The sequence below is a fragment of the Dioscorea cayenensis genome, chromosome 20 (genome assembly GCF_009730915.1).
Source record: "Dioscorea cayenensis subsp. rotundata cultivar TDr96_F1 chromosome 20, TDr96_F1_v2_PseudoChromosome.rev07_lg8_w22 25.fasta, whole genome shotgun sequence".
Classification (NCBI taxonomy): Eukaryota; Viridiplantae; Streptophyta; class Magnoliopsida; order Dioscoreales; family Dioscoreaceae; genus Dioscorea; species Dioscorea cayenensis.
The window spans coordinates 5,644,911-5,657,562 of NC_052490.1; the positions used below are offsets into that span (position 1 = coordinate 5,644,911).

The 12,652-nt window shown below is 32.3% G+C and overlaps 3 protein-coding genes across 4 annotated transcripts; all 3 read left to right on the forward strand.

Moving 5' to 3' along the window:
• Nucleotides 1-932: 932 nt before the first annotated feature.
• Nucleotides 933-7,517, forward strand: LOC120251277. Its single transcript, XM_039259836.1, has 7 exons — nt 933-1,049; nt 1,140-1,438; nt 3,286-3,735; nt 4,014-4,043; nt 4,649-4,748; nt 5,682-5,796; nt 6,116-7,517. Exon 7 carries the CDS (start codon nt 6,150-6,152, stop codon nt 7,515-7,517), a length of 1,368 nt encoding a protein of 455 aa, XP_039115770.1. The 5' UTR covers nt 933-1,049; nt 1,140-1,438; nt 3,286-3,735; nt 4,014-4,043; nt 4,649-4,748; nt 5,682-5,796; nt 6,116-6,149.
• A 734-nt stretch (nt 7,518-8,251) lies between these two features.
• On the forward strand, nt 8,252-9,407 carry LOC120251572. The gene is made up of 4 exons (XM_039260137.1): nt 8,252-8,451; nt 8,529-8,843; nt 8,932-9,031; nt 9,117-9,407. The coding sequence occupies exons 1-4, from the start codon at nt 8,369-8,371 to the stop codon at nt 9,246-9,248; spliced, it is 630 nt and encodes a 209-aa protein (XP_039116071.1). The 5' UTR covers nt 8,252-8,368; the 3' UTR covers nt 9,249-9,407.
• A 38-nt stretch (nt 9,408-9,445) lies between these two features.
• On the forward strand, nt 9,446-12,138 carry LOC120251571. 2 transcript variants are annotated; one of them, XM_039260135.1, is made up of 7 exons: nt 9,446-10,190; nt 10,315-10,441; nt 10,518-10,856; nt 10,972-11,079; nt 11,188-11,596; nt 11,712-11,756; nt 11,870-12,138. In XM_039260135.1, exons 1-7 carry the CDS (start codon nt 9,946-9,948, stop codon nt 11,977-11,979), a joined length of 1,383 nt encoding a protein of 460 aa, XP_039116069.1. In that variant the 5' UTR covers nt 9,446-9,945; the 3' UTR covers nt 11,980-12,138. The 2 variants fall into 2 exon arrangements, with proteins under 2 accessions (XP_039116069.1, XP_039116070.1); XM_039260136.1 differs by having other exon boundaries at nt 11,866-12,137.
• Nucleotides 12,139-12,652: the final 514 nt, after the last annotated feature.

The following is a 12,652-nucleotide window of genomic DNA, read 5'->3' on the forward strand; positions in this document are numbered from 1 at the left end:
CATTACCAACGGAATTGTATAATATAGCAATGGAAGTGTGATTAATAGCAACGGAAATGTAGCAACAGAATAAGTCCGTTGCTATTCCGTTGCTAGAGCTTACGCGCCCTAATTTTCTTGCCTATTTCCGTTGCTAATAAATTGCTACGGATTCATTCCGTCGTTATTTGTAAGTATTGGAAACGGAATCACATTAGATTACCGACGGAATAAAGCTTCAGAAGTTCAACTTGTTTTTATTACATTACCGATGGAATTTTAAAATATTGCTACGGAATTTAGATTAATAGCTACGGAATAAATCCGTTCCTATTCCAAACTTATATATATATATATTATTTATTAATATTTGTAATTTATATATTATTCATTAATACATTTTCACTTTTTAATAATGTGTGATTATCCTATATATATATATATATATAAAGAAAAGGAAAAAAAACTTAAGTCTCAAATTGAGTTTGTTTTTCTATATAATAATAAAAATAAGAATAAACCTTAATTTTTTGGATTTTTTTCAAACAATAATTAATTTCAAGGAAAGAAAAGAATAAATAAAGGGTCACAAAGAGAGAGGGTATGAAAGGTTTGATTGGGTTTATCCATTTTTTTTAATATATATATATATATATTTCTAAAAAAAATAAATATTTAATAAACTTTAAAATTAATAATAAATAAGTAATAAATAGTATATTTCAATATCGAGTGGAGTTGATGATATAAATATATTAAAAAATATTAATTTCATATTAATGTATGCCCTGATGTAATTTGTTTATTTTTTATAAAAAAAATAATATTAATTAATTAATATATTTGTTTGATTGTACATGATTACATATTTAAAATATTAAAAGTTAATAATTATAAGGGGTTATATAAAATATAACCCCTTATAATATTTCTTTTTAACCCTGCATCGTTGCCCTATCCCTTTTCCCGTGCTCTTCTTTTCTCTTCTCTTCTCGTCGGCTTTGGTGTGAGATCCACTCGGTAATTGCTTCCCTTCTCCGTCTCTCAGCTTCTCATCCCTCATCCTCTCGGTAATTGCTTCTATCTCCATTTCCTTTCACCTTGATCCAACTTCAATCTCTTCGTTATTGTTTAATACCCAACCCTAATCCTAATCGCAGTGCCGATCTACAACTCCAGTGCGCGCCAATCTACAACTCTGCCGCCATTAGCGTCCTCCAGCACATCATCGTCCTCGTTGTCACTGTCTTGGTTTCTAGAGCTCTTCTCTCTTTCTCGTCCTCGTTGTCACTGTGCTCAGGGGTTTGTGGGTGCAACAATCGGAGTGCGTGCTTGGGGGCCTACATCGGGGACTCCTGGGTGCCGTGTGCTTGCTTGGGTTGGGGCTATTGTTCATCGGGTTTGGAGTGGGCATTCGGATCTCCGGCGAGACGCAACACCGACGAGCGCTTCCCTGTTGGTACCATGCTTTCCTTTAGTCCTTTTACCACCACATGAAAGAAATCTATTTTGATTTTCATGTATAGTTGCGTTTAATATTTTTATTTTCTTCTTCATCGTCTCTAATTGATGTTGAAGAAGATGCATTGTGCTGGTTTTCTGAACTAGGCCAATATTCTATGTTGGTCGGGTGACTGATCTTTGGAGTTTGTTGATATGTGGTTTGTGAAATTGTTAAATCTGTAAATTATATGTTGTGGTAGGATCATCACCAATTCTTCCTACTAATGCTTTTGAAATTAGGAGATTTTCTCTGTCTGACATTGAGTCATATCCTTTGATTTTTATTACTTATTTTATATGTTTACTAAAATCTTTTATAGAGATCAGCATATTTGGGGCTAAATAACAAATTTGTCTTAGCCCTGACATGTCAACCTTCATAGATCCTATAATAGCTAACTTCGGGTCACTACTAGATGCATCTACTAGTGCAACCATCACTTTGCTACCCATATTGTGTCTGTGAAGTGAATATACTCCTATTAAAATTAGTCCTACATGGATGAGTTTATAGTTACTCTCATGTAATTTCTTTTTAGATCTTTTATTGATAAAATCTAAAGTTACCTGTTGAGTAGAATCACAACAAGATATTACTTGATTACTCTTGTGTTGATACACCATTGCTTTTGTTTCCCAAATTCCATGTTTATAAAGGATTTCCGCTGGGACTAATTCAGTCGTAGTATCTTGCATTTGTTTTAGCTATTGAACTGGGTCGACTAGTTGTTTAATTACATCACTTAATGGTTCTGTTGAAGTCTTTTTCTTTTTAAATAAATCTGTGACAGTTCCTAAAATATTATTATGATAACTTCTAATAGTATCTCTTGGAGGAAGTGTAGTAATTTGTTGATTACTCTCTTCTTCCATATTTTTCTTTGTAAGCTGCTATTTGTCTACACTGTATTCAAAACAAACATAATGAATGACTAAACTTTGAACTTCTAGTGATGATCTGACATTCAATTACACCTCATATATGATTCTGAATTATTATCTCCAACCATTGCTTTGTACTATTTTCAGGTACTGCAACCCTGTTCTCAATTTACTGTCACATTTTTGGTGCACATAATAGCATTTAGTATTTTCAATAAGGAGAAGTCTGTTTCAGTGCTTGCAAATAATTACATTAGTAGCTCATAATGTTGGATTAGTATTAAGCTCAGAATTCTTACCTTGCTTTTATACTATTATTCTTAATTGCCTATTTGGTTTTGGACTCCCTTGAAGGCAAATTTTGCTGTGAAATTCTTTTTATTTTCAAATATTTTTCAGAAATTGTTAGTGCACTCTCACTATAGGCTGCATTTTACTTTTATCAAAATACTTTCTTTGCTGCAATTAGTAGGCTATCGTAAATTATTTTAAAGGTTGGATTACCAGTTTGCTTCTCTTTATTGATTGACAAAGAGTTTTCTATAAAGAATTAATGCAGTCCTTTCTTGCTGTGATCTGACTGTATAAGTTTAGAAATTAGGACTTTGTAGATTTGGCTGATCAAATCTGCCATGCATCCAGATTTTCTCCATATAGTTTCAACTGCAGCATTCCTATTGCTGTGTGTGTGTGTGTGTAAGTGTATGTTTCTGATTTATTTATCAATAGAATTTTTCTATGTCCATTCATTTCTTCCAACTGTTGCTTTCACTTGATACTATTCCTTCAAGGCTACATGTTCTTAGTAACGTCTTGTTTATATTGATGTTATAGTTTTAATATTGATCAGCAGAACAAGACACTTCATCCATTAGATAGTTCTATTCAGCTTTCAGCTAATAATTATCATTATGCAATCAGGCCGCTAACAGTCTCCTCATTAGTAGTCTCCTGCACCTCTGCGGCAAAAAAATTTGCGGAATTGATAAAGGGGCACACTGCCAATGAACTCCGGGAAACATTCCGCATCCAGAATGACTTCACCCCTGAAGAAGCGGAAGCATTAAGGAGGGAGAACCTGTGGGAATTTTAAAGAAGAAGGCAGTTGGCCTTGCGGTAACAAAAGAAAATTACTTGCCTCATTTCATGTTGTTCTGGAATTGTTTGTACTCAAACAATATCTAGCATACATATAATCTGTCTCATGATATACTGATCAACTGGTATGAACTCAAGACTACATATCCCATTGGCATCAAATAGTTCTCACTGATACTCTGTTGCTAATGGTTTTGATAATTCTCATAGGAACCGTCATAATTGAAATTCTTCTTATCACTATATTTTTCAAATCGGCATTTGTATCAAAAGGTATGCCTGTGTTTTTTCCATCTGGCCCAATTAATTCAAGTTATATGACTTATCTCTTCTTTCAATTGAAGTTGATTGTCTCCTTTTATCGCATTGCTTTTCATAGAATTGAAGCAATTTTGTTTTTTACTCTTAATGTACAAACTAATGAAGCTCTTATCACCTTGCAAAACCTGAAAATTATGATATTGCAGTGACCAAGAACAGAAAAATTGTTTTAGCATGTTATTATTGTTATTATTATTATTATTTCATTGTGTTTTGGTTTGAACTTGCAGCACCTATCCATTTATAAATTCTGAAAAAAGGTTCAGCAGCTGCCCTCTGTGTAAAGGTATACACTTCTCAACACTTGTTTAATAGCTATGATGATGAAAAAAAATTATGATAACATTGATTGATGCTACTTTTACGAATGAAGCATCACCAATAAGCCTGACCATCATTTAACTCCGCCACTTTGGATTGAATGCTTCTTTGGCCATCTTGAAAGGTGCCTTTGTGAATTTTTTGGTGACCACTTGCTAGGAAAATGAAATCAATCAATTCATGCTGCCCATTTCCTTAAACTAGGTCCACTCTCAAGCATGTTTTCAATTAGTATTAAGACTCTGTCATCCATTGTGTTCAGATTGAGTAGAGGAGAAAAGGAAAGTAAACCATGTTTAAAGGTTTGCTTGGCCCTGGTTTTCTGTTATATATATATATATATATATATATAATCTAGTTTTAAGTTTTTATTAAAAGTTGATTATTTATTTAATTAAAACATAAGTCAGTTATTTTGTTTTAAAAGAGAATAATTTGATTATTATAATAACTTCTAATAGTATCTCTTGGTGGTGCTTTAATTACAGGTTTGTCTTCTGTGGAGTCTCCTAATTTAATATTTTGTCAATCTTTTTGTGTAAAGACAATAACAAAGAGTTGGAAGAAGATCCCTGTTTTACGATCCTTATCAACACAAGACTTAATGATAATCAAGAGGACACATGGATGAATATCAATGTTAGGTAGTTCTTCTACGATATGCAGATATGGAATTTATTACACCACATCTTCATTGGTTCAGAAATAGATTGGTATTTGGCTTGGGTATAAGTTAATTTACAATGTTTTAATTGTGATATTTTTATAAATATTATATGTAAATATATATAATAGTAGTAACTATAGTTTTTAATTAGTAAACCGGTGGCCATGCGGACTATTTGCGTCTATGCACAGGACCTGCTCGTTTGTGGATTCTTTTTTTTTAATTGATTATTATTATTTTACTCGGGTAATCACCTGTAAATTAAATTATTTATGACTTTAATTTTAAGATCCTATGTTAATCCTAATTGTTATTTTAAATAATTATAAATTTAAATTTTGAAATAGAGTTTATATACAAACCAACACCACCCCATTTTATTATAAATCTATAAGAGAGAACAAAATAGATTGGAAATATTATTGTGGTTTCCTCACAGCTCTTGGTCTAATAGCTATGGATGGAGGTAAATATTTTTGCTTCCGCTAATTATTATGTAATTATTATATGATATATTTAGATGTTATATATTCCGATAATTTTTGACATGAACCGCTTACAAAATACAAAGGTTTATTGGGCAAAAATTGACCCTATTATATGAAATAGGGTCAATTTTCATTAGAATGTTTTTTTTATTATAAATTATTTATTTTATATATGGAGTTTGGAATTTCTTTGACTTTGTCTTTCTAATTAAGTTAATATAATATTTTTTAGTTATGTTCTCTTCCTTTTTCATAAATTAAATGAATGTTACTATACATATTATAATAAATAAAAGATATTGTATTAGGGATTATATATATGAACTTGATTATTTCTAAACTGAAAGAATTTTTTTTTATTTTAAGATTATAATTATTTTTAGATAAAAAAGAGTATTTATCTTCTATTTTCTCATCTATAGGAGAAGGCCGGGTTCACTGAAGACATCTTCTATTTCTTTGGTGTGAGTGAAGATTTTGGAATTTCTTTTGCACAAAATCATCATTACTCGAACAATTGAAGGGAAACCATATTTGGTAAGTTGAAATTGGCTTCATTTTCTTGCATTTATTTATTTATGTATTTATTTATTTCATAAGTAAAGTAAATGCATGCCCATAATAAAGTATTTATTTATTTTTAATGTTTTGTTTTGAGTTGATTGTATTTATTTATTGTTTATGGTGAATTAATGTGTTTATGAAAATTAAAAGTGATTATACTTTGCATGATATACTAGTTAGAGTAAATATGGTTGATCACTTTGAACTATTTTCAATAGATTTTATTTTTATTTCAAGTTAGATAAGCCTTGGTGAAATTGTAACACAAATTTATTGTTTTATGTGAGAACAGATTGTTTACTTGGTAGCTTTGTTAGCCTTGAAACATGAACAGAGATCGATCTTGGATGTATTGTCGTAAGGATGGGGCTTCATTTATCAATGATGAATTTGTTAAGGGAGTTGAGGAATTTATTTCCTTTGCATATTCTCAAACTACTATTGTAAGTGGGGATTCTATAAAGTGTCCTTGTCACCGTTGTGAAAATAGCATGTTTCAAATTGCCGACATGGTCCGTAAACATCTCTATTATAATGGTTTTATGATTGGCTATACATCTTGGACTTCTCATGGAGAGCATGAAATTGGACAATCCTCTAGATATGGAGATGAACATATTCACACAATGCCTCAAATAGAAGCCCGAAATCCATATGCTCAAATGATGATGGATTTTATTTCCCCAACTTTTAATATTCCTCGTTATCACGATACGGGTTCAAGTTTCATGGAAGAAGAACCAAACCCCAAGGCATCCACATTCTATTCTTTACTGAATGATGCAGACGAACCCTTATATGAAGGTTGTACCAAGTACTCAAAGTTATCAGCTTTATCACAACTACTAAATTTAAAATCTGATTTTAACATGAGTGAAGCATGTTTTGATCGTCTTATGGTGATGATTAAGTATATGCTACCACAAGATGAATGCTTGCCTAATAACTTCTATAGAACAAAGCAAAAGATGAAAAGTCTAGGTATGGGCTATGAGAAGATAGATGTTTGTCAAAACAATTGCATGTTGTTTTACAAAGAGGCTGCTAAACTTGACCATTGTGCTATGTGTGGGCATCCACGATATAAGATGAGACAGTTAGGGAAATCAAAAAAGGGGAAACAAAAGCAAATTCCTTGCAAGATTTTACGCTATTTGCCACTTATACCGAGACTTCAAAGGCTTTACATGTCCGCAAAGACTGCTGAAAACATGATATGGCATGTGACTAATAAAAGCACTGATGGAGTTCTTAGGCATCCAGTTGATGGGGAGGCATGGCAGCACTTTGATCAAATGTACCCATCTTTTGCACAAGAATCCCGCAATGTGAGACTTGGGTTATGTGCAGATGGTTTTAGTCCTTTTGGACCTGCAGCAAAACCATATTCTATTTGGCCGGTAATGCTTGTTGTTTACAATTTGCCACCTTGGATGTGCATGAATCAATCATATATATTTCTTAATATGGTTATTCCAAGGAAAAAAAGTCCAGGTCAAAACATTGATGTGTTCTTGCGGCCTTTGATAGATGAATTGAAACAATTATGGAATGATGGTATCCTAACATATGATGCTTTTAAGAAACAAAATTTCACAATGAGAGCATCATTGTTGTGGACAATTAATGATTTCCCAGCTTATGGCATGTTGTCCGGGTTGAGTACTCATGGAACTTTATCATGCCCCTATTAGTACTGGGCCTATTAAGTCCTTCAAAGTTGGTTCATGGAGGAAGCCATGCTTTTTGATTGTCATCGCCAATTTTTACAAAGAGATCATCCTTTTAGGAGGCAAAAATATAACTTTTCAAAAAGAGTTGAGCGTGACTATCCAATTCCTCGATTATCAGGTGAAGAAATATTGACACAGTTGAATTGTTTTCCGATATTACATGTGGCACTAAAATGCAATGAAGAGAAGCTCATGGGGTTTGAGAAAAGTCATAATTGGGTGAAGAAAAGTATATTTTGGGAATTACCTCATCGGCACACAAATCTTATACGCCTATAATTTAGATGTGATGGCATATTGAAAGAAATGTTTTTGAGAATGTATTCAATACAATGATGGATATAAAGGGCAAAACAAAAGACAACATAAAAGCTCGTAAGGACTTGGCAGTGTATTGCACTCGCAAAGAATTGGAATTAGTAGAAACTAATGGTCGTATTTACATCCCACAAGCCCTCGTGACACTTTGAGCAAAGAAGATAGGAAACGTGTTTGCACATGGGTGAAACAATTAAAACTTCCTGATGGTTTTGCATCAAATATATCTCAGTGTGTCAATGAAGTTGAGTGCAAGTTTTATGGGTTGAAAAGTCATGATCGCTATGTTTTCATGCAACGCTTTGCTGCCAATTGTCATACGTGATATGGTGCCCAACTCTGAGATATGATGCAACTCATTGAATCATGCACATTTTTTTAGGGATTTATGCTCAACTGAACTACATACAGTGCATGTCGACAAATTAGAAGTTACCATTGTTGAAACAATATGCAAACTAGAAAAAATTTTCCCCCATGGATTTTTTGACTCAATGGAACATTTGCCAATACACTTACCTTATGAGGCTAAGGTTGGAGGACCGGTGCAATATCGTTGGATGTATCCATTTGAAAGGTAGTATTCCATTGCATTTTCTACTCTAATATTTTACATTTTAACTTAAACTTTATAGTTCCATTTTTTATGTTTAGGTTTTTGCATCATTTAAAGAAAAAGGTGAAAAATCAAGCATGTGTGGAAGGATCTATATGCGAGGCATATATCATTCAAGAAATCTCATCATTTTGTTCAATGTATTTTGAATCTACTGTGGAAACAAGATTAAATCGTGTACCTCGCAATGACGATGGTGGAGATGTAGAATCTGTAGGACGACTTTCAATTTTCTCTCATCCTGGTCGACCTTTTGGGCCAATGAATAATGCTAGATTTCTAGAAGACGGAGAACATTATGCTGCAGAACTATATGTACTTATGAATTGTGAAGAGATATATCCATATGTGGAGTAAGTATTATTTTCTAACTAGTATTTATGGCGCAAAATACAAATTTAAACTTAATCAGTATCACTAACTTTATTTTCTTACATATAGGATGTTCGATGAAATGGCAAAAAAAGAATGTGTGAATATATCTGACAAGGAACTAGAGAAATTACGAGATACAAGATTTCCAAAATGGTTTAGACAATTTGTAAGTTTTGTATAAAAATATGATTGTATTACTAGTGAATGCATATATTTGTGACACATTATTGATCTATGTCTTACACTTTTAGGTGGCTAAACATAAAGATGAAATTGATCCTCGTGTTGTCGAAATGTCGTATGGTCCTGGACGAATTGCTCAATGTTACAAAGGTTGTTTTACAAATGGTTTCAAGTTCCATACCCCAAGACTATGGGAATAACCGCAATACGAAAAAATAGTGGAGTTTGCGTGAAAGGAAGTTCTTACAATGATTATGAGAGAGATTTTTATGGTGTCTTGGAGGATATTATCCAATTAGAGTATTTTGGTGTTGGAAACAAAGTTATACTTTTTAAATGTCATTGGTTTGATATGGAAAAAGGGGTTAAGATTGATCCTCGTCATGGTCTTGTTGAAATTAAACACAAATTAGCACTTCTTAGCAATTAACCATTTGTTTTAGCTGATCAAGCTCACCAAGTTTGTTATATTCCTTATCCCTCTAGTAAGAGAGATCGCCGTGATTGGTGGGCTGTTTTCAAAACAAAGGCAAGGAGTACATTTCATGTTTCTACAAGGAAGACTCATGAAGAAAGTACAGCTGATTTTGTTGATGACATTTATCAAGAAAATGAAATATGCATTTCTACATATGTTACTCCTTTAGAGGAACTTGAAAACCCAATTGTTCTTGCTAATGGTATATTTGAGGAGATAAATTCATTTGTTCAAGAACAACAAGAAGCTGAAGATGAAGTTAATGAAGATGAAGATGAAGATGAAGATGAAAATGGCGATGAAGACGGGGATGAAGAAAATGTGGGTGATGGAGATGATGGAGATGAATATGAAGATGATGACGAAGATGTTTTTCATTACTCCGATGATAATTAAGAGCTTTTAATATAGTACCTGTTATGATGGCATCTTCTATGGGTAATCCAGGCAACCAAACATCAACAAATAATGATCCACCACTTGAAGTGCCATCCAATTCGTCGATTGAACCAATAGTAAATGAGACATTGGAATTAGGTTCTGGTGGATTATCGACTGCAGGTGAAGATGTTGCAAGACAACGTCGAACAAGGGGTCCTACTTTAGGAAGAATCGCTCCAGAAGATGCAAATAAGAAACGTACTTTGACAATTCTTGGTGATAGGTAATTTATTGAAATTTTTGTATTTAATGTGATATATTCACAAGTGATTTTTTCTTTGGGTTTATTAACTATTTCTTTGTTTATATATGTTCATTTTTTAATCGCTAATTATAACTTGTTACAGTGTTTTTGCGGAGAAAGGGGTGTCATCAACTATTGTTAAAATAATTAAAAACTATTTTACCGGGGTGTGGCCAACGTGGAGAAAAATTCCAGATGATGTAAAAGAAGCTATGTGGAAGAAATTTGGGGTAACTGTCAATTGTGTTTATCTTATCTTAACTTGCTTTTGTTGAGGTGACTTTTAATTTTAATGCACAATATTAGGAATATTTTAATTGGCCCCTACAAGAGGAACCTAATGTACGAAGAGTATGGGAAAAGACATGTAAGGAGAGATTGAAGGATACATTGAATGGTGAAAGAACAAAAGCTATGAAAGAAGCTGGTGTCACTAATATTATTGATATTAAGAAGTGTAAAGGAATGAAAAGGCATTGGATGCCAACTGAAATTTGGGATGTTTTAATCGATACAGTTTGGAGTACAGAGAGTTGGCAAAACAAATCCAAGAAAGCATTGGCCAATCGTTTAACTGAAAAAGAAGGAAGTATTACAAAACACACTAGCGGTTCTCGTTCATTTCTTGCTACTCAAAAGCTAATGGTATATAATTTTTTCACTTCACTCATATCATGGATTTAATTTTGCCAATTTGTTAAACACATATTTGCAATAATAAAATATATGTATAGTCTAATTAAAATTTTTTCTTATGTAGGAAGAAGAGCTTCAACGACCAATACATTATCCAGAATTATTTGAGAGAACTCATAAACGGTCAAAAGGAAGTGGCGATTTTGTAGATAATAAATCCAAAGTTGTTAGTGTATGTTAATTATTTGTAATTCATTCCTTAAATTGTGAATTGTTACTTTATATTTTGGTAAACTTAAATCAATTAACTTTTTTTTTTAATGTTTTTCACTTGGTATAGGATAAATATCAATCTACATTATCAGAAAAATATGGTGATAATACTTCTGATCATCCTGAGTTTGATCCAGAAGCATGGGCGTCATCAATTGGAGGAAAGATAGCTACACGCACTCATGTATATGGGTTTGGCACCATGGTCAATTCTAAAGCATTATTTGATGCTACTTCTAGTGCAGCTGCATGCACAACTAACTCAGTTTGTGGTCCTTCTACAAGTACTCCACATATGGATGTTTCTCTTAATGATGATAGAATTGTGAGTTTAGAGCAGAAGCTTGAATCATTGACTGATGATGTGAGTCAAGTGAAGAATGCCGTAGGTGACATAAGCGACTTAAAAAATCAATTTCAGATTATGATGAGTTTCATGATGGAGAAATTTGGATCAAATATTCCTCCACCAACAAGTAAATAATTTTAGATATAAAATGAATCTTACTTCTCTTAAGTTTTAGTGCTTTACATATAAATTTCTACTTGCAATTTAAATTGATGGATTTTAAAATTTCATGATTGTCATAGAGGAAGATCTTGGAGGCAAGAAGAGAGCAACAAAAAAAACTCAAGGTAATTAAATGTACCTTCATATATTACTTTTACTTTGTTTATTTTTCACAATTGTATTTCTATAGCAATTTTATTTGATGGATTTTAAATTTTTATGATGTTAATAAAGGAAGACAATGGCCAAGAAGAGGGAACAAAGAAAATCAAAGTAATGTTCATGATGACTTCTTATTTCACTTTGTTTGTTGGTGACAAGTGTATTGATGGATTAGAGAATTGTTAATGATGGATTTATGGTTGTGATAGAGTGTTGGATCATTTGTATGGATAATTTGTTTTTTTTGTTATGAATTGAATGTTGGATCATTTGTATGGATTAATTGTATTTTTGTATTTTTTGTATGATTGAAATGATGGATTATGGATACTTGATGAGATAATTTTTTTTTGGATCATTTGTATTATTCGTGTTTGAATGGGTAATTTTTTTTATTTGTGCAATAAATTGTGCAGGTTGTGTGAAAAACAAATTTAGTAGCTAAGAGCTATGATAATTAATAACAAAGAATAGCAACGGATATTCCGTTGCAAAATAACAAATGATAATGGAAATTCCGTTGTAAATAAAAAATAGCATCGGAAATTCTGTTGCAATACATATATTGCAATTGTATAAGAAAACAACAACCAAAATTCCGTTGCTACAAAAACTAACAACGGAAAAAAGAAAAAATCCGTTGCTAAGAAAAAAATAACAACTGTAATTCCGTTGCTACAAGAAATTAACAATGGAAAAACAATCCGTTGCTACAAGGGAAATAGCAACGGAACAAAAAGGAATTCCGTTGCTAACAAGAAAATAACAACCAAAATTCTGTTGCTACATAAGTAATGGCAACGGAAATATAATGAATTCGGTAGCTAATGAGTGCATAGCAACGGATTTCATCATAAAT